Source organism: Malurus melanocephalus, unplaced genomic scaffold (genome assembly GCF_030028575.1).
Source record: "Malurus melanocephalus ecotype Western Australia unplaced genomic scaffold, MMel_1.1 scaffold_318, whole genome shotgun sequence".
Classification (NCBI taxonomy): domain Eukaryota; kingdom Metazoa; phylum Chordata; class Aves; order Passeriformes; family Maluridae; genus Malurus; species Malurus melanocephalus.
Genome location: NW_026623550.1, coordinates 583728 through 609034, shown reverse-complemented (window position 1 = coordinate 609034; position 25307 = coordinate 583728). Strand labels below are relative to the sequence as shown.

Genomic DNA, 25307 nt, shown 5'->3' with positions numbered 1-25307 from the left:
AGTGTCAGAGTGTGCTGGAGGATACAGTGGGAACAGGACAGAACAGAGGGACAGGCACARAGGGCAGCTCAGGGCCTCAGGAATATTCTCCCCATCACCAWCTCCAGCCCAAACTACCTGARAGTCAAAAMACATCAGCAGAGCTGCCAGAGCTCCTGAGTTTTATTATCCAAACAAGCAGGATTGAAGAAGTTTCTCCTATCCTGAAGCTGAGGCTGATCCAGCCTGACAGAAACACAAGTTTGCARAATTCCAGCCTGAGGAGAGGGGCAGTTACTGCAGCAGTTTCCTCTAAAAGCCAGTTTGCACCAAGGCCACAGCTTCTACTTTATCTTTTTATCCCCTCTCAGTCTCAAGGGACTCCTATCACCACCAAACCCCGTGCTGCCATCTGGCCAGGAAAGGATATCGGATCCGAAAGCTGTTCTTAATCAGATCAGGAATCCAGCAGGCTGCTTCCCAGCGGCATCCCACAGCCAGRTGGGATAAACCTCTTAGGTTTTCATGTACTCCCATAGCAGARCTCTGACTCCAGACTGTCTGGGACATCTCCCAGTGCTGAAATGTGGGCACCCAAAGTTTCCTGGAAGTGCTGGTGGAGGCTCCACACTCCCAGTGACCCCCTAAATGTTGGGGGAGCAGAGTTCCTCCAGAGCCAGGTACCTCTAACACACCTTTCCAGCCCACATGAGCCTGATGGGACACAAGAGCATCCCACCCTGAAGTTGGCATCCAATAACTCCTGGCCTCCAACCACGGAGGAGGGCCTGAGCCAGCCCATGAGCTCTCACCAACCTGAGCCATCTGCTTTTTATCACCCCAGTTCCAAATTCCTTTCAGGAAGGAAGGCTGAAGGCACCTCCTGCGCAGAGCTGTAATTATCATTTTGTTCTAGCCTTACACTGCTTTGACAGCCGGCCTAAAAAAAAAGTGGGATTCTAACAAAACTATCAGGAAAAAGCGAGGAGTGAGGAGATAAACAAATGGAAATGCAGCTACTGGGACAAATCAGGCAGGATTCAAGGGAGGGGTGAACTCTCATCCAGAAACTGCTTCACCATCAGCATCTTTAAACTGTTTTCTCTGCAGCAATTGAGTTTTAGAGTCGGGCAGCCCCTTGTCTGCAGGGAGAAGGGTGTTTTTTGGGGGAGAGGGACAGGAACTGCTGCAGATCTCAGCTGGATGTGTCACCTCTGGCTCTGGGAGTTAAGCAAAGCCCATCCCAGCTGCTGGAGCAGYAGGAAGGGAGCAGAACCAGCATCATTTAATGCCAAGTGACTTTTCACAGATCCCATGGATGGCTTCCTTGGTGACGTGCGTGGCACACGGCTCCTCTAATCGGATCAATCCATTTCCCTTCCTCAGAGAGCGCCTTCATCGAGGAAAAGACTGCCAAGAGAGCAAATCCTGGGCTGATCTGGACTGGCAGGATCAGCAGCACAGGGGCAGAGGAGCCACCAGCCGGTTTTGCCAGAGGCACTGGGGCTTGAGGGATCCAAACTCAACAGCAGAGACCTCATGAGAAGGGAATATCCAGGACAAATGAGATCAGAGTGATTGCTGTTAAAAGGAGATTTTTCAGGGGAAAAAAGCCTGGAAGTCTACAGCAACTGGTGTTTTTATTTTGCTGTATTTCAGCTCTGCCTCACTCTTCCCTCCTGTCCTACTTACCAGGAGAGTAAAAATAGGTTTTTATTAGCAGCAGAAACCTGAATCACTGTACTCCAGTCATTATGCTTCCATCCTCCGGGAGGTGATTTCAAACACTTGCATATGCATATATGGAAATGAGGATAGAGAGTGAGAAGAGAAATCCATTGAAGTTCTAAGAAAAATCAAAGACCTCTTGGAAGGAGCCTCCAGCAATTCTGCATGGAGTAGTGGAGTAATTCCTGGCAAGGATTTTCCAGCAGGGACAGACATTCCGCTTTCTGTGCTGGTGCTGGAGGTTGTCAGTGAAGATTTGCTCTTCAGCTGAGGACCACTGGGCTCCAGGAACGCCCTCATCTGCCTCAAGAAGCCACTGCCTGAGCCAGAAAGCAGCASCTCCTGGTCAGCAATGGCCATGGGATAAAGCCCTTCCTCACCCTGACCTCGCCACCACCCAAAACATGGAGCACTGATAATCAGTGTCCTGTTCCACCAGTAATTCCCAGTTTTAGGGATGTTCTCTGAGCCAAATGTACTGGCACACACACAGTTACCTGGTGCTTGTGGTGGCTCCTTTAACCCTGAGGGGGAACCAAATATTTTTGATATCTCAGAAGCGTCCCTTGTGCAAAACATCCCCTGCAAGAGGCAGATTCCTCTCTGCTCTCTGTTTCAAAGGGCTGGGAGTGGCTTAGAAACCCTTCAGAGTGAAGGCAGCAGTAGTAAGGGATTATTCCTTCCTATTCCACAAGCTCATTGAAGCCCCAGGCAGCAGCAGCACAAGTGTTAATTGTGATCCTGCCAGGCAGAAGTGGTGCCCAGACGGCTGCAGTCAGCCACAGGGAGATAAGACAGCAAGGGTCAAGGACTGAAGGAAAAGAGGAATCTGGGTTGCCCAGTGCTTAATGAGCTCGTCTGGTTTGCAGCTCTCAAGCTCAGATCTCCCATCACAAGTCCTCCCTCTGCTCTTTTCAAGTCCTGGTATAAGCAAGGTTAAAATAAGAATCTTGTAAGCACAGCTGYAGCTTTCCAACACTCCCAGCTATTCACTTCCCATTTGGGTCACAAACGTTGCAGTTGGCTTGCTTTGCACCGGGGATGGTTTGCTCTGAGAGCAAATGCCAAGCTGCAGATYCCTGCCCTGCCAGGCAGGGTCAGGACGAGCGAWTCTCCACCTCCTGTGATGCCATGTAAGGGCCTCGAGCTCCCTGGAAGGTCACTGTCACCACAAGCAGCAGCTAAAAGGGTTCCAGTTTAGCTCAGCTCCCTCACAGGCAATCGTGGAAGGCACACAATGTCCCAGGGAAAGGCAACACACGCCAGCAGTGTCCCTGCAATCATCGCTCTTGTTGGACCAAGAGATGTCCCAGCTCTTCAGTCAGGTTCAGAAAAAAAATAAAAGTATGGAAACAGCAGTTTCCCTCAGCTGTTGGGTGAGACCAAAGTGGTGGCTCAGATTCCTACAAGGAATCTTTTAACTCCCCATGTTACAAAACTGATTTGCAGAATGTGGGTAAAAGAAGGAGAAATCCCTTCCATGTGCTGCCAGAGGGCAGAAAGACTGAGCCAGGTGCCTCAGGAAGGAAAGGAGAAGCTTTTTGTGTCCTGATGAGGGAAGATCGCTGCCTGACACGATGGAAAAGGGATGAGGAAAGTACTAAAGTGCACAGGCAGCAGCAGAGGCTCAGAGAAACCCCYCTCCCTCTCTCAAACATAGGAAATCCAGCAGCAAAATCCCTGCAAAGGAGCCCTCAGCAGCACCACACACAGATTTCCAATGGGTCTGGCACCCAGGTTTGAACAGCACAACATTCCAGAGCCACGTTCCAAACCTCAGAGGTGCTGGGGAAGGCAGCAGAGCAGCTCTGGGAGGGCAGGAGGAGACCCCAGCCCTGCAGATTAATTTGCACCTCCACTAATAAAAGGTGGAAGTGCCTCCCCTCTCGTGCTACGAACTCCTGCAATCGGATCTGCGCCTGAACAAATTAAGTGTGACACTTGTGGAGAGGGAAGGGAAGATGGTTGCCTTGGAAACAAGGGACAGAGGTAGAATTCTGCATCCACTTCATCACTTTAAGTGCTGCAGCAGGTCAGTGAATTAGTAACAAAATGCAGTGTGTGAGCAGGAAGCCCTTCAGCGAAAGCACRGGGCAGAGGGGAGGTGGTGGATAATCCATAGGGAGCAGGTTGGAAGTYTTTGCTTTTCTCCACAGCTTTTCCTCCCTGCCCTAAAGTCCCCATCCCAGGAGCACCAAMTATTCACAGAGTTGAGCTGTGAGTGCTGCTTTTCCACTGAACATCATCCCACTCAGCTCCTTCCAGGGAAAGCAGGTTTCCAGGATCTTCCCTTGCTATTMAAGGGTCAGCTTCTGGCAGTTCCTAAGCTCTGAGATGACAGGCTGAAAGAGGTTTAACTCATTTCCATTTCCAACTCCAGGTCTGGATTGAACAAGAACAGCATGTTGCTTTGTCCTGCTCCAGGAAAAGTGCAAAAGGAGTTTGATGCAGTTCAGCTGCAGCAGTGAAGACAGAGGAAGGCAGCTGGCAGGGATGAAACTCAGCAGACTCTTCCTCCAGCATTCCTCTGCTGCTGCAGGAGGGAAAGCATTTGGAGTAGCTGACAGGAATAATGGAAGGAATGGTTGGATTACCATTGCTGGGCTGCCTGGATGCCTTCCRTGCCTCCTGCAGCTCTGCTCCCCAGGGAGGAGCACTCTGCACTCCCTCGCTGCTTTCTCAGTGCCCCCRAGCCACTGATTTTATCCCTGATCCAACTGCAAGAGCCTTCACTCTTTAAGGAAGGTAAAGTGAGGAAGGATGGGTCCTCAGCACCCCATTCTGTTACGCTTCCCTTGGGATCACCCTTCCCACAGGACCGGGGGACACAGCCCCAAAAAAAATTCCTCCCTGATGGATCCTGGTCCAGCAGCCTCAGGGTAAAACCCCTGCACAACCAGGGGCTGCTCCTGCTGATTTCAGAGCACTTTGATGATCCTGACTGTCCATATGAGTGAGTCCCCRGGAACAGCAGCTCAAAGACATAAAAGGAGACTTCCAGCAGCACGGAAAGGCACGGGGTGATTCTGGTTTGAGCTGGGATCTGTCCCAGCAGGGCAGCCTGGGGAAGCTGCTTGATGTTTCTCTGGTTTAGTTCCTGTCCTTAGCACATGCTTTTGAGGGGAGGAGAGTAGAGAAACCCACAATCATTAATGACTTACTCCCCCAACACATGAAATCTACGGATTCTAGAAATCAAACCTCTCCATAACAAAATACTTTCCCAAACCCCTCTGCAAATACCTGAATGGCTGCCTGCTGTGTTCCATTTACAAAAAAAAAAAAAAAAATACAAAAACAGGGTCAGGTTAAGCATCAGGGCTAAGTTCTATTTAAAGAAAAGGCAGGAGAACCGAGCTCTGGATTCTTTAGCACAAAAAGAAGCTGGACAGACACATCCAAGGCCCAGGCTGTGAGCTCTGCTGTGCTTGATGTAATTACGAGATGCCACAGCAGGAGGAAGGAGGCAATTACTAATAGGGGAGAAAAGCCTGTTAAGAAGCACTGGCTAAGCTCACACAAAACTAATAAGAGCCTAAGCCTTGGAAATGCTCCTGGGTTTGCAGGTAGAGCCTTTCCTTAGCCTCTGTTGGTGCTTTGGGATGAAAAGCCTCGGCACAGCAGCTGAGGAGTGCTGTGGATGCCCCGTGCCAGAGGCGTGCTCCAGTTTCTCTGGGTTTCTAACTACAGGCAGGGTCTCTGGAGASCCCTCTGTGCTTCCAGCTGGGCAACGCTGACACAAAAACTCCCTGCCATGTGGGAGGAGKGCAAAATGGAGCATCTGGAGTTGGGGAACCAGCTCAATCACCTGGCAGTGACCCATGAGGGTCAGGGCAGTGCCCGAGCTTAGGGGCAGCCTCTGCCATGGCAGGAAGGATAGTGCTTTTAGGGTTTTTCTCAACACTGATGACTCCACAGACTTAATTCCTGCTTCTTTCCAGTGCTTCCTGACAAAGCATGGCAAACTGACCCCCTCTGCTCATAGCCATTGGGAGGAACGTGCAGGGAAAGGGAGCCTCAAACAGCAAATGCCTGCACCCATCAGTGCCCAGAGTGCCTGAAACAACCCAGGCACGGGGCTTGGCTACTACTAAAGAGTCAGCCTGACATTTCATTAATTGCCTGGGCAGCTCCATAAACCCTGCCCAGCCCTGCCTGCACCCCCAGAGTCCCTCCAGTATCTGTCAGAGCTGCTCCCAGTCGCTCCCTGCAGAGCCTCAGTGCATCTCAGATCTTTCAGATTCTGGCTGTGGCTCCTTGAGCACCTCCCAGGGACCATCACCCGACAGCACACGGCTTTCCCAAGGACACAAGGGGAAAGCAGCGCTGTTCCTGCAGCATGGAGTGGGCTCAGCACCACCCTGAATCACATCCTTGCTTTTACACAGCTCCCACAAGGATCTGGGCAGGCTCACAGGCCGAGCAGCTGCAGTCCAGAGGCAGCTCTGCCTGTCCTCAGAAGCACTTCCCATTCCAAGAGGAGATAAGCTAATGCAGCCTCCGCAGTGAAGCAGCCTCATGATGCTTTTTGTTCTTGTACTTTTATCCGCCCAGGAAATCTCTGCTCGGAGCCAGCGTGTTCAAACAGATCTTTTTTTAAAAAAAAAAACCCCTCAGCGATAACGGGGCATTTCCCCCCCTGACTATGGCATGGAAAATGGRGGAGGATATGGGGGAGGGAGGACTGAGATATTAAAGAGAAAGGAAAAAAAAAAAAATCTTATTGTCCTGGAACGCTTTTCCACATACTGACTCCATATGGAGCAAATAGCAGGGGATATTTCTGTCCCCAGACTGGCCAGAACTAACACACGTTACTGAACAGCCTTCCTTCAATAACACAGCCTTCAGGACCTCCTGTTCTGCTCCATTAGGACTTGCTGGCCTCTGGAAAAAATTATCCAGAACCCTTAATTATCCAGAAGCAGGCACGCCATGAACAGACTTCCAACATATTCCTTGTTTACTGGTTAGCAATTCCAGTGCTTCACCGGATGCTCTAATAGGAGGAAAAAAGCCAAGTGGAGGTTGCCAGAGCCCCAGCAGAGCTGGAGGAAGGAGATCTAGTGACTTCCATGTGTCTGCTGTCAAAAGGAAACAGGAGGTGAGAGCAGGAGCACAGGTAGAGGAGGAGCAGGGAGAGAAGGATTGGTAACACTCACTTGTGCTGCCTTATCTGCTGTATTGAGAACCTCTTGGCTGGGTCGTATTCAAGCATCCCTGAAAAGAAGGAAAAAAAAGTCCAGGTGTGATCACTGTCAGCTGAGTGGAAGCCAGGAAAGCACAAAGCTCTGCCCTTCCCTCCCCGAGGCTGTGCCCAGTCCTGGCAGTTCCAGGCAGGATTTGCTCCATCAGTCACAGGAAGAATAAAAACCCAATCCCATTGCTGACCTGATCCAGGCTGTTCCTCAGCTTCCCACCTGCAAAGCGGGTACATCCCTTCCCTCCCTCCCAGTGCAGGGACTGAGCCTTGTCCAGCCCTCAATCACAGCTCCAAGAAAGTCTCCAGGCAAAGAACATCAAGACTTTGCATTTCATAGATAAATCCATTGAACCACCTCCATTGCAGAGCCAAAGCCTCAGGCACAGCATATGTCCAGCTGCTCAGTGTCCCAGATACTCTGGTCTAGTGGAATTGGGAAAAGCCAACACAAAAATCATCCCACTGCCCATCCCTGTGCCCTGGCAGGGCTTGGATTTCTGGGATCATCTGGTGAGGTAGTAGGGGTGGGTGGTGAGCAGAGTGGGGAGAGGAAAAGCAGCTCCTCCCGATTCTCTCTGGGAGAGAGGGAGGTGGATTCCTTAAACAGCCTCCTGGGATGCCCACTCTGCTCCACTGCCTTTCAGAAGCTTCACAACTCAACAGGAGGGAAGGAGCAAATTTTGTCATATTCCTCAAAAATGAGCCAGTGGAACCCTGGGAGTCTCATCCAGCAGCATCCAAGATATTCTCCAGTGAAGGTTCCAGGATATATTCACATAATAAACATTAACAATGGCTCATGGCTGAAYACCACGAGGAGTTTTACTTTTACTGGTTGATCCTGAAGCACCTGCAATGCCAAGTCTTGCTGCATGAAGAGTGAGGGGTTTGGAGAGGGGTGGGAACAGGAGGAGCCCATCTCCAGCAGCCAGAAAAGTCTGGGAAGCAGCACTYRMKGKCAAAYRGGAATTCAGAAAGTTAGGAGAGGAKYAAACTGTGCAGAGTGCTGGGGACAGCCAGGACAAAAGGACACTGAGAACAAAGAGGTGGGGAATACTTGAGAAGGGAGATAGGGCTGGAAAGACATATCCTCGTTCAACAAGGAAGCTGCAAGGGCCTTGCAGGTGAGATTCTGCAATTCAAAGGTCACAGAAGAGATAAATCATAACAGCACACAAAAACTGCCCCAGAACATCTTCCCTGTAAGTCCATTTGTATCACATCACATCAGGACATGGGCAAAAAGGGGGAACAGGATAGGACAGCGGGGAAGGACTGAAGTTATTTTCCCCCCAGAACCCAAAATACGCTTTGCCCTGGCAATTTGGGAAGGTTTATCCACGCTGGTGACAGCACTAAGAGCTTTAAGGCAGATGGGATCACTACTGACCCACATGACATCACATGAAGTAGGTTAAATCAATCCAGGAAGAGCTCTCCAGGTCACAGCCTCTGGCTCAGGAACTCGAGGCACTGAAATCCTCAGAGCCCAATTCCTCAAAGTTTTGAATTGTTGGGATTGACTTCTAAATGTCTCTGAGGATGGAAACTCTACAATCCCCCCACGCAACCTGTCCCAGAGCTCAACCCTGGCAGCAAAGGAGTTTTCTCACGTTCTGATGGAATTTCTCCTCACCTTATAGAAAAAGAAATAAGTTCAGAGGAAAAAAAAAAAATCCCACACCTAATTAAAGAACCTATTAATAAGATGATCAGACACCAGTTTCAAAGCTGAACTGCCCAAATGAGTTAGCTTTTTTTTTTTTTAAAGAAATAGGGCTGCTAAGAGCTCTCACATAAAGTTTAGGGGACAAGAGCAAGTACTGGTTGGGTTCTCATATTAATGTCATCAGAAACAGGGAAGTCAGGACACCGCCCACTCCCCCCATTGATTTATTTAAAGACCACACTTCAAGGTGTTTTTGAAATTTAAGGCATTCACCAGATGAAACCGGTACAAGCAGGGGAAGAAGTTTAAAGTAAATGATTAAAAGAGGCCCAAGAGCAGCAGTTACAGCCACGGCACAGGGAGCTGTTGCTCTCAAGCCATTAAAAAGGCAGAAGGAAAATAATCGACTGAAAGGAATTTTTACTTCAATGAAAAATGACCRCATTTGGGGCAACGTTTGAAAGAAAACGGAAAGTGTCCTCGCTGAAAATGTACATTCATGCATTCAGCTCTGAGTCACTTGTGGCAGCTCCGTGGCTCAAGTCCTGCACTGAAGAGAGGCTTCAGGCAAGACAAAACATCATGTTCTATTCACCAGGCAAGTCATCCCGAAGCGTCTGCCCGCAGGAGCCGCCGCTCGCGGCCATTTAGGGTAAAGACTTCCCTGGAGTTTATCTGCGAGCAGGGATGGGACAAATTGTGCCAGGGAATGCTTCAGGAGGCCCAGCTCCAACCTCTGCTCCCCGGTATTCCCAGAGGATTCGCTGCTGTGCCTGTACAGGGGTGTCACAAAATCACYGAGTCCAACCTGTGGCTGATCCCCAATTTGTCATCCAGAGTGCTGAGTGTTGTGTCCAGTTGTTCCTTGGACACTTCCAGGAATGGGGACTCCAAACCTCCCTGGGCAGCCCCTTCCAGTGCCTGACAATCCTTTCCATGAGGAAATTATTTGTAAAATATAAAGTCCTTTCATGGAGGATGTGTCAGGTATTACACAGATAARAACAAACACTACACAGTCGTGCCCAGACAGGGAGCATTGTGTCCTCTGCAGCACATCAACAGCTTCAAAACCTCTTCAAATGATATCAAATGACAATCCAGACACTGGAGACCATAGATCTGCCTTGAGCTCCTCACAGCCCCCAGCCCACACTGTGATCCTGGACTGGCTATGTCCCAGGGCAGAATTCCTGGAGTTCAGGACACAGCACAGTCTCATGTACAGGGATGGAGAAGCAGGAAGAAATCCAACAGCAAGGTTAACRAACTTAACCTGGATTCCACTTCAGTCTCCAACTCAGATCAACATTTAAACAACCTCTATAAAAGCAGTGTGAGGTCAATCTGTAAACGAGGCAGGACCTTCTCCCTCTCCCTGCACTCAGCCCGGTGTTCCGGCCACAAACTCCCTCTGCAGGCAAATCCCGAGCCTGTGATCCAGGACAGGCCTCTGGATGAGCATGGAACAGCCCGGGAGACTCCTGCCACGGCAGAATTAAAGCACCCCACTGTCACCAGGACACACATCTTCCCACTGTCCCAGCAAGGAAAGGTCAGGAAAGTGAGAAAACAAACTGCTCCAGGTCACAGGGCCTGGAAATCAATCCAGATGCTGATTAATGCAGAGCCTCAGCCTCAGAGCTTCCTCTTCCAGTAAAAGTCTATTATAGCAGGAGGAGGAAAGCTGACCTTGTGCATTTTTCTGGTCCAGAAGCAAAGTGCACAGGAGTTGATAAGCCAYGGGCAGATGCTGCCAGAAGAACTTTAAGGCTATTTATAAACWCTTCCACTCTGACACATCTCTCCTGACTGCACACACAAAACAGCACCAGCCCTTCTTCTTTCCATCCCTGAAGAGTATAAATAAAGCTTCATCCCTGATTAGGGAGACAAAACGAGGAGCAGCATCCCAACTAATCTGCAGGATATACTGTCATGAGAGTCTCTTTACAAGCCAAATACCACTGAAGCTTTAAGTCCTCTAAACTCTGCTCCTTCTGGAAAAGGGGAACAAAGATAAAAACAAGCTCAAGGGGAAGAAAAAGTGAAGATGCACTGCAAAAGCAGTCAACAGACGAACAGAAAAACCTTACAAAGTGTGTTTGTGTTTGCTTCACAGCCYGGCTGTGGGGCCTGTGGTCAGCACAGCCCTGGCAGACAGAGGAAATGAGCACTTTGCTGCACTGAATTCTGCCTCACTCAAAGCCAGACCAGGCACTCACAGCCCTGAGAGGGCTTTTAGAGCCTTTGAAAGCATCACAAAGACGAGACAAAACCGCCAGAGCGACAGAGCTGAGCTGGGGGTGTCTGTGCTGCTCACACAAACACATCCATTGACAGTATCTGATCCACAGGCGATGGATTCAGCTCCAGCCTGCTGCAGGAGGAGCAGGCACCGACCAGGAAATGCAGATGTTCTGGAGGAAAAGCAGGAACTAAATAAAGCATCCAGGTTTGTCACCATAGCTACCTGGTGCCACCGCTGCACGGCTCAGCCCTGGGCCTTGGCAGATGCTGGGGAGCTGCTCAGACCTCCAGAGAGGGAAGAGTTGGGGCAATCCAACCCCAAAATTCATCCACCTGGCATGCTGACCACTGGAAAATGTGTGTCAGACCAAGCAAGGGGAATATCAAAAGGTTTTGCCAGCTTTTACAGTATAGCAGCTGTAAGATGAGGAGTGGGAGACTGTTCTCAGGTGGGAGGGAGGACAGGAAAAAGGATCCTTAGGGATCTTCCCACTGCCCTGAAAGAAAAGGGTGAAGCCACCTCCTCCCAGGCAGCTCCTCACCCTGCCAAACCCACTCAACTCCCACCTCTGTGAGACAGAAGGGATGCAAACAGAGCAGTGAGGATGCAAGACGAGACTCAGGCTGTAAGAGAATGGACAAAAGGCAGCAGGCTCAATGTAAAATCCTCCATGTAAAATCAGGCAGAGGGAAGACCAGGAAATTCTGGCTCCAGATCTCACGCAGGGGTGGGAAGAAAACTAGGAGGAGAGTTGTGGTGCTAATGAAGCACAAGATTTTAAGCTGTCAATATCCTCAGCACAGGAAAAGAGAAAACTGCCACGCTCCTTTTCCCTGGGGGAAGCACTAAGTGCAGCTGAGAGGCTGATCACAAACCTCCAAGGAATTCTGTTGGATGCTTTAGGAGAGCTGCTGCCAGTCACGCCGGACTGCAGGATTTGCTCCGTTTGGGCAATTCCCAGCTCATTAAAAAGCCATGTTTGGACACAGCAGCCACGAGCCAAATGCCACCCAGAGCTCAGGCCACTGTTTCCTGGGGCTGGCAGGTACAAAGTGAAGCACATCAGGCAGTGCTGGGCCGTGAAGAGCCGTGGTGTCAGGCTYGGTGGAGCAGCCGGATCCCGGCTGTGCCGAGCGCCATTGGAAGCGCTGCCTTATGTAACGCCTTCGGAAAGCTGCTAAASCTGGCTAATGCTTTTGGAAACACATGGAAATAACTGATTTCATCATTGGCACGGGGCCAGGGAAGCTAAAATAGCCTCCGAGGGGGGCTGCGGGGGTCTGGCAGCTCCTTGGTGCCGGGGGGCCGGGGGAGCCCCGGCGGCTGCAGCGGAAGAGCTCGGACTGACAGCACCACCTGCCGCCGGCACGGCCGGCACCGAGCCAGGAGCCGGGGCTGTGCACCGAGCCCATGTGCCTACACCGAGCATGGAGCTGTGTCCCTGCACCGAGCCCGTGTCCCTGCACCAAGCCCGTGTCCCTGCACTGAGCCAGGAGCCAGGGCTGTGCACCGAGCATGGAGCTGTGTCCCTGCACCGAGCCCAGGTCCCTGCACCGAGCCAGGAGCTGTGTCCCTGCACCGAGCCCATGTCCCTGCACCGAGCCTGGAGCTGTGTCCCTGCACCAAGCCCATGTCCCTGCACCGAGCCCGGAGCTGTGTCCCTGCACCGAGCCTGGAGCTGTGTCCCTGCACCGAGCCTGGAGCCGGGGCTGTGCACTGAGCCCATGTCCCTGCACCGAGCATGGAGCCGGGGCTGTGCACTGAGCCCGGAGCTGTGTCCCTGCACCGAGCATGGAGCTGTGTGTGTCCCTGCACCGAGCACGGAGCTGTGTGTGTCCCTGCACCGAGCATGGAGCTGTGTCCCTACATGGAGCATGGAGCTGGGGCTGTGCACCGAGCATATGTCCCTGCACCAAGCCAGGAGCCAGGGCTTTGCACCGAGCATGGAGCTGTGTCCCTGCACTGAGCCAGGGCCCTGCACTGAGCCTGGAGCTGTGTCCCTGCATCAAGCATGGAGCTGTGTCCCTGCACCGAGCCAGGAGCCGGGGCTGTGCACCGAGCCCATGTCCCTGCACCGAGCATGGAGCCGGGGCTGTGCACCGAGCCCGGAGCTGTGTCCCTGCACCAAGCCTGGAGCTGTGTCCCTGCACCGAGCCTGGAGCCAGGGCTGTGCACCGAGCATGGAGCTGTGTCCCTGCACCGAGCATGGAGCTGTGTCCTGCACGGAGCCAGGAGCCAGGGCTGTGCACCGAGCATGGAGCTGTGTCCCTGCACCGAGCCAGGAGCCAGGGCTGTGCACCGAGCATGGAGCTGTGTCCCTGCACCGAGCCAGGAGCCAGGGCTGTGCACCGAGCCTGTGTCCCTGCACTGAGCCCAGAGCTGTGTCCCTGCACTGAGACCCTGTCCCTGCACTGAATCTGCATCCCCACACTCAGCCCCTGTCCCTGCACCGAGCCCCTGTCCCCACACTGAGCCCAAAGCCCCTGTCCCTGCACCGAGCCCCTGTCCCCACACTGAGCCCAGAGCCCAGGTCCCACAGAGCTGACACACTGCCAGAAGGGAGGGACTTGATGCCCTCCCATGCCCTCACCAACCCCACAAAGCACAAGGACCAGGAAAACCAACGTGAAACAAGACAAACATCCACATTTAGGGGCTGATCCCCTACAAAGACCTGAAGAGAAAGGAGAGGAGGAGCCCATGCTGAGGGCTGGGGAGCACAGCTGCACCCTGGCTGTTCGTTCATTCTGGGAATGCTGGTGAGGCTCTCCCACAGGTTGGAATGGCATCCCACCTCCTGCCAAAGGGGCTCACAGCACAGCAGAGCTGCTGCCCTGTCCTGCCTGAGTGCTCAGCTTCHACAGGTAGAGACTGGTCAGCACTAAACCTCAAACTTTTTCAATAAATGATGGGAATAAAAAAAACCAATCAGAATCACGACGTTCCCCCAGTGTGCCACTCGTGGTCCTATCCCCTGATGTGAAACTGGATACCTGTCACTGCTCCAGTATCCTGTAGCTCTGAATTTGGGGGGAAAGAGACAAAGGGGAYTGAGAAAAGTCCAGAGCAGAGGTTGATGAGGAGGGACAGCAGAGTACTCAGTGTTTCACATCAGGAAAACCTGGATTAGGCATTTGAGTGCTCTCACTGTCCAAACCTGCATCAATGCTATGATGCCATTTTAAATTCAACCTCTTGCGGGCTTTGTCTTTAAATACAAAAGCTTCTCAGAGAACAATAAATAATGAAAGAACCAACCCTATAAAACAGTGGCTGTGAGCTGTGCAGAGGGCCTGTGGATCTCAGGAAAATACCAGTGCTGAAGATGTGCCAGAAACTTGTAGGGCTGCAAGTATAACCTCCCTGTCTAACAGGATCCTGTATCCCCACAGGACACTTGGAAGGAAGCTCTGGCACTGTGCAAGCTGAGCAGTTGTTGCATCTATAAATGTTACCCTTTTGGAGCCAGCTGGGAAGACTCACCTCTCAATAAGTCTGAGAGTGGAGGACCACAATCCTCTGGAATTGTGTAGTCGCCTTTCCCGATGTTTTCAAATAATTTATAGATATTATCCCCTTCAAAAGGGTACAGACCCGTTGTGATGTTGTATCTGTGGAGGCAGAAAGAGAGGAGGGATGAGAAGCAGCACACAGGTACTCAGTTCTTACATGACTGTGTAAGCCAAAAGCAGCCAAGAGGAAACTAAAAGAGGAATATTTGGCAGAATATGGAAAGCTTCTTTAAGCTTAGCCTGCCTTCATCACAGCTTTTCATTCACAGGGGTCAAAACCACCGAGACATCTCCCTGACAGTCTGGGACAGCAAAAACTTTAAAATAAATACTGGAGATACTTGTGGTTTCTGTCACTGCCCTGAGCATGCCTCTGGGGGCTGAGCAACAGCTGCAGAGTCACTCAGGGAGAGCAAAGATCCCCTTGTGCAGAATTTGGAGAGGATAAACCCACCCACAGGAGAGAGCAGCACCCCCTCTCTGCTCCCCCATCCCTCAAGAGCAGCAATGACAGAGCTGGGCCAGGACTGAGCTATCTGAGGGTGTCATCTATGGGGAAGCTCCTGGGGGTTTCTGAGCACTCACAGCGTCACCCCMGCGGACCAGATGTCGACTTTAAAGCCTGAAAAGGTGTCAAGGCCATTGGCAATTTCTGGGGGCTGGAATGCTGGCGACCCTTGGCTCGTCCTGCACGTGTCGTCCTCTGCAAATGGATGCAATGCCTGCAAGAAGGAGAGACCAAACAGAGTCAGACTTTCAAGGAAAACAAACTGGGGCTGCTGGAAAAATTCCACCTGGGAAACAAAAGGGAAAAACTCCTCCACTGAATATCTACAGATAATGAGATCATGTCACCACAGCAGCCACATGCCATGGTGACAAGTCCTGCACCTCTTCTACCTAAGACAGTCTCCATATAAAAGGAAGGATAAGGTTATGTAGCTTTATCCCCATTTCCCCCCAATTTTGGGCCCGTCCAAGATTGACATCTTCCTTTTCTGTGCTTCCTGAGTGGAGGTTTCACGCTGTTACCAACAGAAKTGCTTTGCCCATCGCAATAAATATTCAGAATCACTCAGAGCACTCTGCAAGTGCAACAGAACAAAAGCCTAAATGCACAATAAATCAATGACACCACAGAGGTGACCTCAATCTGGAATGTCCCATTCTGACTTTGCTGTCCTTCTCACATACCTCTGCTACGCCTAAATCGGATATTTTTAGTGTCCCATTGGTTGTTAGCAGGAGGTTCCCCGGTTTTATATCCTTGTGGACAATCCCTTGGCTGTGCAAGTATTCTAAGCCATCTATAAGCTGACAAAAGTACCTGCAGAGAGAGGCAGAGGGGAAAAATCAAACAATTTTAGCCAGTAGAAAGGAGCTTTTTGCTGTGGTCAGAAACTCTGGGCCATCACCGTAACCCACACGCAGMCTGGCGGTTGTGCAGGCAAGTGTTTCATCTTGTAATACCCAGAAATAATATTAATGTGCCTGAATTTCACTTAGGCATTCTGCAACCTCAGAGATCTCTTAAAATAAAATGAAAATATGACCATAAAACGATGTAGTTGCCACAGATTTGCTGCTCTGCCCTGATTTGATCCTGACAATATTTTTGTATCTATTCCCAGAATTCTCAGGTGTCTTTTTTTGCAGAGTGAAAGGGCTTATCCCAGCTAACTACCCAGCTACCAGATCTTGCTGGATATTGACAATCCCTAATCCATCCCAAGGCCTTTAAATTCATTTTTGATGTTGAACTGTGGCTTGGCCTCCATTTAGGCAGGAGATTCCCCCCTTATACCCCTCGACACAACAGGAGCACAGGGATCAGGGTGGGCTGTCAGGCAGCAAAAAAAACCAACAGAAAAATCAATACAAAGATGATTTTCCTTCCCAGAATCTAAGGGCAATCCCTGCTGCCACTTCAAGAATTTTCACTTTTTTTGCATGGGTGTAAAATATGAARCTATTGCACAAAGCCAGGCTTACTTTCAAACTCAGCCTGAGCTGAAAAAAACTCGAGAGAACACAGTGGGGAGAGGAACAAAACTTACCCGTGAGCCTGAAACACTGGAAACCTCTTTTCTGGGACACTGTCCAGCATTTCCTGCATCCCACACACACAGTACTCCATCACCATATACGTGAGGGCAGAGTTAAGGAAACTCCAGGGTTAAACATTCCTCAGTGTTAAACTGCTCAGAGGGAATGGCTGCACTCCCTGGGTGCTGAGGGATGTTCCTCCACCTCCCATGGGACAGGAAAGAACCTACAGGAAAATAATTCTGCCAAATGAGCAGCTATGGCTCCGTGACCAGACCTGGAACAGGATGGGAACTGCACAGAAAATAAACTGGAGATCTCACAGGTATGACAGAGAACAGGCAAATCCCCTGAAGTGGGCACAGAAAGTTTGGGAATTCCCTGGAAGAAAAGCTGAAGCACATTCCCCCAGTACCCTGGGTGTTTTGCACCCAGGTGAGCTCCCCTCACCTTCCCCAAAATTGGTTATTCCTCATTCCCTGTCCCAWACAACCCTGCTGTTTGCATTCTGGAACAGCTGCTGCTCACCCCCAGCTCCATGGGAGTATTCCAGCAGCAGGAGAAAGGATCCCTGGAGAGCTGGGAAGCATTTGAAAGCACATGGATAAAAACAGTTACAAGAGAATGCCAAGAGCTGGTGGCACTTTGCAGCATTTGTTCCCTCGCAGCATATTCCAGTTTTTATCTCTGTGAGCTTTAATGGTGGGGCCAAAAAATGGGAATCAGACTGCCTGATGCTGTAATTGCCTGTTTCCTGCTCTCTTTGGGCTTTTGAAGGCAAAGTATGGCTTGGAGGGGCCTAGAGGACAGACCTTGGGACATCAGGACACCTCTGTCCTGACAGAGAAAAGGCTGTCAGGACTCCCCAGCCACCCCAACCATGGTCAYTTATTCCTCCTGGCAGGTGCCTTCTTAAGCTAAGCCCAAAAGAAGTCACTTCTGCCCCAGRAAGTCACCTGAGGCWGGAGAAGMTGAAGGRASATTTGTGCTCTGTGTGGGATCTGGRCTGAAGACTSTGCTGCCCCTTTCCAGCATGTTCCACTCCACAGCTCCAAACACTGAAAACTCATTAAATTCCTGCTCTATTCCCCACAAACTGCTCTTCAGAGAGACCCTAAAATACTCTAAGYATACCCTAAAAAAGATTTTATGATGGGCTCAAAGACACTCGGTAAATCAATAAAAGAACAGAAGAAAGAGCTCCCAAAATTAATTTTACCCCTCCTTATTCTTCAAGAAATCAGTGAAGCACTTCATGGCAGACATCAACTCTCCCACTATCAGGAGAATACCAGTGACAGCAGATAATCCAGACCAGCTCCTGGGCAGCAAACAGGCTCAAGGACAGCTTGGATGGGTGTCATTAACTGCCACGCTGCTCCTCAGCCCTCCCTGGTCACTGATCCCCTTCAGGTTTTTCAATCAGATTACAGAACAGACTTCCAGGCTGGAGCAGATCTATTACAGGTGCCCCAAGCTCTCAGTTCTCCTCCTCCAGGGGTTCTGCTCCCACACTCAGCTGTACACAGTGGTAATGGGATCCCTGGGATGCTGCTCATGDAACTGGGTTCATTTTCTGCCTGGATGAGCTCTCCATTCACCACCAGCTCTACACTCCCAGCCACAGCAGGCCAGCAAACAGCCTCTTAAATACTAAAAGTCGTTGACATTTTTAATCCAGTCACCAGAGCTTTCCCTTTTCCACAGAAAATCACTGAAGGCTTTGATTARATGAGTTGCTCAAACCCTGTGTTAACCTGAAGGGAGCCTACAAGAARGATAGAGAGGGATTTTTAACAAGAGCAAATAATGACTGGACAAGGGGGAATGGCTTCACACTGCCAGAGGGCAGGGTTAGATGGGAGATTAGGAAAAAAATCTTCCCTGTGAGCRTGGTGAGGCTCTGGCASRAGCTACCCAGGAGCAACCTGGGGTAGTGGAAGGTGTCCTGTCCATGGCAAAGGACAGAATGGGATGAGTTTTAATGTCCTTTTAACCCAAACAATTCTGTGACTCTGTGACAAACAGCTCAAGGCTGCAGTGCTTTTCCACCAGCAACAGAACACTCAGGTGGGAAGAGAATCCTTCTTTCCACAGCCCCAATTTCCAATCCCACAAGGCTTGGTCTGCAAATGAGGATTTTCTTTTTATCACTAACAGGGAAGTTGATACCATCCCCTAAACCCCAACTCTGCTTCCTGCAAGAGTCCTGTGCATGACTGTAAAGGCCCTACCCCCAGGGCAGCCTCAGAGAGACTGTCCCTTTCCTGCTGGATCTGTTCCCAAACCTGTTCCCCTTGTGGCTGCTCAAGATCTGCTCTGTCACAGCCCTGGACACACAGCACAGCCACAGGCACTGCCAGCCAGGAGCTGGGGAAGGCTTTGAACAAGATCATGGATGAATTAAATGCTCCAGTTTCAGTGAAAACAAATTCCTGGAGTTTTTGCCACTCACACACGGAACCAGCACAGGGAGGAACAAACTTTTCAGAGTGTTGGAGCAGCGAAAGACAGAAATAGCAAAGTCAACCTGTCCTTGCAAGGGGAAAGTACTGAAACCCAACTTTAGATCAGCACTGCTCAGAAAATCCAGCATGGAGCCACATCCTTGGAGAGATCCCATTYAGCAACATCCTTGGAGAGATCCCATTCAGCAACATCCTTGGAGAGATCCCATTCAGCAACATCCTTGGAGAGATCCCATTTAGCAACATCCTTGGAGAGATCCCATTTCCCAGTGATGGTTTTGGGTTGTCATCACCTGGTACCGACACACGATGTCTCTCTCGGGCTCCTTTTTTTCCCCACGCTGCCTCCTCCCTTTCTCCCTAATTAAACAGGATCTCTCTCTATCAGTAATTGACTCACAGTCCCCCTGCTCTGTCGAGGCCACAGCTCAAGCAGAAGTTGTCACACTGCTTTATCCTAATGATCTSGTGGCAGAGTGTTTGATCTAATTAACGCACACAATTAAATTACTCCTTTTCTGGAGTACTGTAATAAGAAGACAGTAGTTAGAAAACACTGTCAAAAAAATAAAAGCGTCCATTTATAACACGTGCTACAAGGGATCAGCTCCAGGAACTTCCACACTGGTTCCAAGCAAAGTTCTTTTWGCATGGCAGAGTCACACAAAATCCAGCAAAATGAGGATAAAATTGCCTAGATTGGTTTTGTGTGAATTTGTTTGTGTCTCCCCAGCAGGYGGGATGGTTAAAATCAGTGATAACAATTTAATTGCAAAAATTTAAGCTTAAGAAACATYCAAAAGGGCCTTCCCAAAAGCAGAACTACAGCAGGGAATTCAAACCTGATCAACAGCCCTGTGCAAAAGGATATATTTTCTGCTTYTCCTCGTTGTACAGCACATCTACCAGCTGGATGACGTTTTTGTGCCGTAATCGCCGCAGGAGCTGGATTTCCCTGCAGAAAGAAACAAAGATAAATGTCTGTTTAAAACAGATGTTATTCCTGTTATTCCCAACTCCATTTCTTCCAAAATTTCACCCAAATTTAACTTGAGTCAATCACTCAGAGATCTGAACAGAATCCTGTGTTTGAGCGGAATAAAGAAGCAGTGAAGAGCCACCTTCCCTTGGCTCAGGGAACAGCCCCTCCTATGTCACCTCCTGTCAGCTGCTCTGATCTTTGTCTCCRGGGATTTTTGTACCTGCCCCAAACCACAGTTTAGTCTCTTGCATTAAACTCAGCCTGCAAAATCCCACTGGATGCCAGCTGTGGAGAAACAGGCAGAGCAGGACAGTCAGGTCAGGGTGGTTCTGTTGGTGTCTGGCAGTGCAGGTCCTGCTCTTCACTTCATTCTGCTGCAACTCCATCCTGGGCTGTGCTGAGCTCCCAAATTCTCCTTCCCAGCTCCCTTCTTGTGCCATTTGGCGAGTGCTTTAAGCAGTGTGGTCACACTTCATCAGCTCGGCCTCTGGGAAGMGGCATTACAAGGAATTCTGAGCACGGCTTTGGAAGGGAGAGCCCCTGCCCAAAGCCAGCTCAGAGCTCCTCAAGGGCACAATTAGCAGCTCCAGTAAYGAGCTGGGGCCAGCACAAAGGCTGAGCAAAAACCAGGAGCTGCTCCTTGAAAAGGCTTCTCCAGTGCAGGAGCACAAGGAGAATCTTTACAGATCTTTTAAGGATGCCTGAGCAGYGTGAATTATTTTGCTACCAAAGTTTAGGCCAGGGACTCTTCCTTTCTCAGCTCTGGATTTACAAAAAGCCACCAAGAGCTGAGCAGAGACCATGGCAAAGCTCCCAAGTGTTCTGTGGACATGGCAGATAGGTCTAATAATAGGAATGACCAAAAGGCTAAAGTGGATTAAATTAGCACAGGAACTGCAGGCAGTGTCAGTGTGGGGCTGAGGAGATCCTGCAGCACGGAGGGAGAGGGCTGAGGGCACCAACCAGAGCTGCAAAAACACTCAAACACAACTGCTCTGAGGCCCAAATGTTGGCAACACATTTAAAATCCTGATCCCAACAGCTCATTCCCTGCAATACAGCTCGGAAGCACAAACACTAATTCCTCCCACCTTCAACRGACTAATAAATATCTCATATTTCTGTAATGATATCCCCTCCCTCAGGAGGACTGCATGAGCCAACCTGAAATGCCAGGGCAATACCCCCACTCCTGGGGCAGAGGCCAAGCAGCCCTTTTCCCAGAGGAAAGATTACTTCTATTTTTAGCCCCTCTTTCACTCTGGAATGCCTGAGGAGCAGGGACAGCCAGCCCAGTCACCTCCGATCCCGTTTTGCTTTGCAAACCCCTCGAGTAGGGGAACACAAGTCCTCACCTCCTCAGAATGGGCCTAAATTTGATTTTTTTCCTTTCAAAATAAACACCCAAACCCCACCTGAGCCCACTGTGTGACCAGACAGACTGCCAGAGGGCAGGGCCTGCTTCCAAGTACAACCCTCTTGGAGGAAGACAAGGAGAAGAAAGATCTTCTAACTCGAGCACTGTCAGATCCATTAAGCTCATCCTGACGGATTAAGACTTATCCCCTGCAAGGTACCTGCTCTGGTAAATAACAGGGGGTGTTGTTGCTCAGAACTGTAAATAGCAAAGCTGCTTCCTTGTTTCATGTGCCACATCATTTTGGAAGATGCCAAAGGCAGCCTGGAAAGCAGACCTTCCTTCCTGGACATCTCCACTGTGAGATCCAGGATTCTTCCTACAGCTTGTTCCCAGCCATTTCTGCCTAAACAAAAACCAGCAACACAGCCAAAAGATTAATTCCCTTCCCTCTGTTTCACGAGGTTTTTCCAATAACATCCTGAAAGCTTAGGAAGTGCAGCATCTGTTCCAGCACTGTGTGAGCCCAAGGGCCATAAGGGCCAGGAAGATCTTGATGTCGCTTTTCCTCTTTCCTACTCCCAGAGCTCCATCCACATCCTGCTCCTGCAGGGATGTCTGGCATTCCAAGCTCTGTATCCATCACAATTTGTGATCTTCCATGGGTTACAGCTCCCCAAACTTCACCTCTCAACCCAAGCAGCTCAGCAGAGGAAGTCCTTGAGCTCTGTAGGAATATGTGCCCAGGGAGGAGGGATCAGCCCATTTCCACCTCTGGGGCTTTCAGCAGGTCCTTCCCCAGCCCCCTTTTGGAGCTTCCCCACTGTCCCTGTTTGGAGGTTCCAGCTTGGGACATGCAGACCCCAAAAACAGTCACAGCACAGCCCCACAACCCAGGTTAACTCTCCGAGGAATTSCAAGGAGCACAAATTCCAACCTGAGCAATCGCCGAGGTGGTAAGTACAGCACAGGGCACTTGGGATCCCACGGAGCCCCAAACACTTAATTAACGTGTGAGGCTATTAGCACACGGCGTTATTAAACTTCTGCTGCTGCAGCCACAGGCTGCCAGGTTTCTCTGCCTCTTTTTGGCAATCCCACTAAACTCCTTTTTTTGCAGGGATGAGCTTCAGCAGTGTCTGCCTGAGTGAGCCACCTCCACCTGCTCTAAAGAAAAATGAAGATTCTTCTAATGAATTTAAGGAAACTGTGTCTTACAAGTTTAAGCCCTCRACATCTTCCCCAGGACTTAATGATCCCTTCAGGGCTCATTTTCCCAGGGCAGAAGTGGAGTATTTGGGGTRAAGAAAAATCACTCAATTTGATGTAAGTCTCAAACACATTTTAATCATAGTTTCTGGGTCTCCAGAACACCAGGAGCCAGGGCTGGGGCAGGTATGAGGCTGTGACCTGAGATATCAGCAAGGAGTGACCCAAGGATGGCATTAACATCCTATTTCCAGCCCAACAAGTCCAGGTGCCAAAGGCCCAGCTCAGACCTGTATGATCCTCCACAGCTCATTACAGCATTCTCGTTACTCACTGTGTGTTACTGCTCACGGAATTACCCGAGGGCCACAGTTTAGGAACTGTTTTCCAGGGAATTCCCTGGATGGCACACTATCAGCACAGCAGAAGCAGCACTGAGGTGCCCTGTGAGGGGGCAGAGGCACAAACCCACCACAGTAACACAATCACCTCTGCCCAAAACCCCAAGCTTCACGTGCAGCTTTTCCTCTGTGAGCTAGGAAACACTGGAAACCACTTCACTGACCAGATTCCAAGAAGGAAAGTAGAACCTGACAGTGGAATTCAACCCACAACCTGTTTTCCTGCTTTTCTGTGACCCAGGAGCAGTTTCTGAGCATAAACTCCTCAAAGCTGCTCCAACACAGCCAAAGTGAAACTCCAGAAAAGTGTGACCAAGTTGGCATTAAAACACTGATGTCAGTGTCCTGTCCAGCACCACTTGGAGACCCCAAACCATTTTGTTCCTCCCATTGACCACTCAAACATCTGGGTTTGCTCACATCTCCACACTCAGAGCAGACACAGCTTKCACTCCCTGTTGCAGCAGTTCTGATAAGCTCAGAGTGCCACAGGCCCAGGGGACCACAAAATACAACAGTTTGCCTTAAAATTCCTCACTGAAGCAGCAGATAGAGAGCATGGATAGGTGGGCAGAGAGAAAAGGACAAGGGGACAGAAATAGGAATTTGAACTAAAGCAAACCCTGGATACAAGACAAGACCTAAAGTCTGCCTCGGTGTTTGGAGCAGGTGAGGCTGAACCAGGAAATGTCCACAGAAAACCCATCTAATAACTCCCTTAATGACCCATCTGATACTCACAGCCCCACTYTGGGCATGAATAAAACTTGCACAGAGTTCACCTCAGGACACAAGAGCATTCCCATGGCTCTTAGAACAGGGAACTCTCCTGATGTGGGCAAGCTCTTTTTATCTAATTTACATTAAAAGTTTCCCTAAGGAGGAAACTACCTCCACGTTCCTGAGTGGCAKCGCTGATGTGCCAGTGCAGGGACTCAGGGACGGGGCACTCAGCCTCTACCAGAAAAACAAGAAACATTTTATTACACATTAACCAAGTTTGCTAGATCTTGAACCTGAGCCAGGAAGGGAGAGACAGGGAGGTCCCAGCCTTGGGATGTGACTGTTCCACAGCCAAGGCTGTCAAGAAAGGTCGGAAGGCAAAGTGAGAAAGCTCCCTGACAGCAGTGCTGGGACAGGATGTGAAATATCCCACAGCTGAACTGGGAAATCAAACCGAGGGACAGACACAGGACTCTGCAGCTCAGGGCTCACTCACAGCTGAACACAAGAGTTTCCTCAACCTCTCAAAGTTCTCCCTCCCAGCACAGATAAACCCTCCTGGGTTGTTTGGGCTGCAGAGGCTCCTGCAGGGCTGATAAGCAGCTCCTGGCAGGGCTGGGACRCAGCTGCTGCGAGGTCCTGGGAAGGGAGAGTTCCCACAGCAACCCCACGGATCAAGCCCTGCATCCGGCTTCTCCTGGGGTTCACTTCCATCAGGGCTCTGTGCCCTGAGTAACCAGGTGTGCTGGAGGCACAGAGGACTGACAACCCTTGGCCCCATTTTACAGCCACAGAAATCAGCTGGGGACAGCTTTGAGTTAGCTCCCAAGCACATTAGAAATGCAGCAAAGCTAAAAACCCAAAACTTGCTGTGCCCATGGGGTGCCCCATATATTGGAACCTGTTCCAGGCACCTTCCACATGGCTGGGAGCAGGAATTGCCACCCCAGAGAGCTCCAGGGCCTTTGGAACACACCTGAGCAGGTACACGAACAACCTTGTGACGACACCAGGTGTGTTTGTGTCCCCTCACCTTTCCCAGGTGTGTTTGTGTCCCATCACCTTYCCCAGCCAGCAGCACCTGGGCAAGGTGAGACCTTCCAGAGGGACTGCTGTAGGAAACACTATTTTATCCGTTAAACAACCCCAAAACAGTGTGTTCCACACCGTCCTGGCCTTCAGGAACCTGTCCCTTCCCCGTGCCCAGCCTCACCCAGAGTGCTGGCTGCTGTTCAGAGGGAAGGGATTCCTAAATACCTGCGGATTAGGAAGCRCTTCCACAGCAGAGCCACGCTGTCAGCTCAGCTGCAAAACAAGCACCAAGTTCAGCCTCTCAGCTCCCACAACTCTTTACTCACTTTTTCACGTTRGCCTCCCCGTTGGGGATCCGGCGCAGCTTCTTCTTCTTCAGGATCTTCACAGCTCTCCTGCACAGGGTCTCAGAGTCCAGCATCTCCTTGACTTTGCCGTAGGAGCCCTCTCCCAGCAGGTCTCCCATGAGGTACTTGCCGATGAGCTTGGCCCGTTTGCGCCGGGGCTGGTAAATGACCTCGGTGGAGTCGATGCGGTGGATGAACGTGTCCATCCCCACCGACATCAGCTCGCTCTCCGCAAACATTCCCAGCTGCTGGGGCTCCTGCAGATCCATCCTGGATTAAGTTCCTTAACCTGTTTTTTTCCTTAAGCGCTCAGGGCTTTAATCCTGTTTGTTAGTTTCCAACACTCCCTTTTACTCCTTCTTGGGAAAAAAAAATCCAGAAGATTGTACAAACATGAATT

The 25307-nt window shown here is 50.4% G+C and overlaps 1 protein-coding gene across 2 annotated transcripts in view; it reads right to left on the bottom strand.

Moving 5' to 3' along the window:
• STK11 (serine/threonine kinase 11) overlaps positions 1–25307 on the bottom strand; it is a 31536-nt gene that overhangs the window by 5982 nt on the left and 247 nt on the right. Inside the window, exons 2-8 of one of the 2 annotated variants that reach the window (XM_057377537.1) lie at positions 24887–25263; positions 19728–19811; positions 16400–16489; positions 15537–15669; positions 14928–15064; positions 14314–14441; positions 6870–6927 (exon numbers count right to left, since the gene is read on the bottom strand). In XM_057377537.1, coding sequence (XP_057233520.1) covers positions 6870–6927; positions 14314–14441; positions 14928–15064; positions 15537–15669; positions 16400–16489; positions 19728–19811; positions 24887–25176 — 920 coding nt within the window. In that variant the 5' untranslated portion in view covers positions 25177–25263. Of the gene's footprint in view, positions 1–6869; positions 6928–14313; positions 14442–14927; positions 15065–15536; positions 15670–16399; positions 16490–19727; positions 19812–24886; positions 25301–25307 lie in introns of those variants that run through there. The other variant, XM_057377535.1, reaches the window with a different exon arrangement.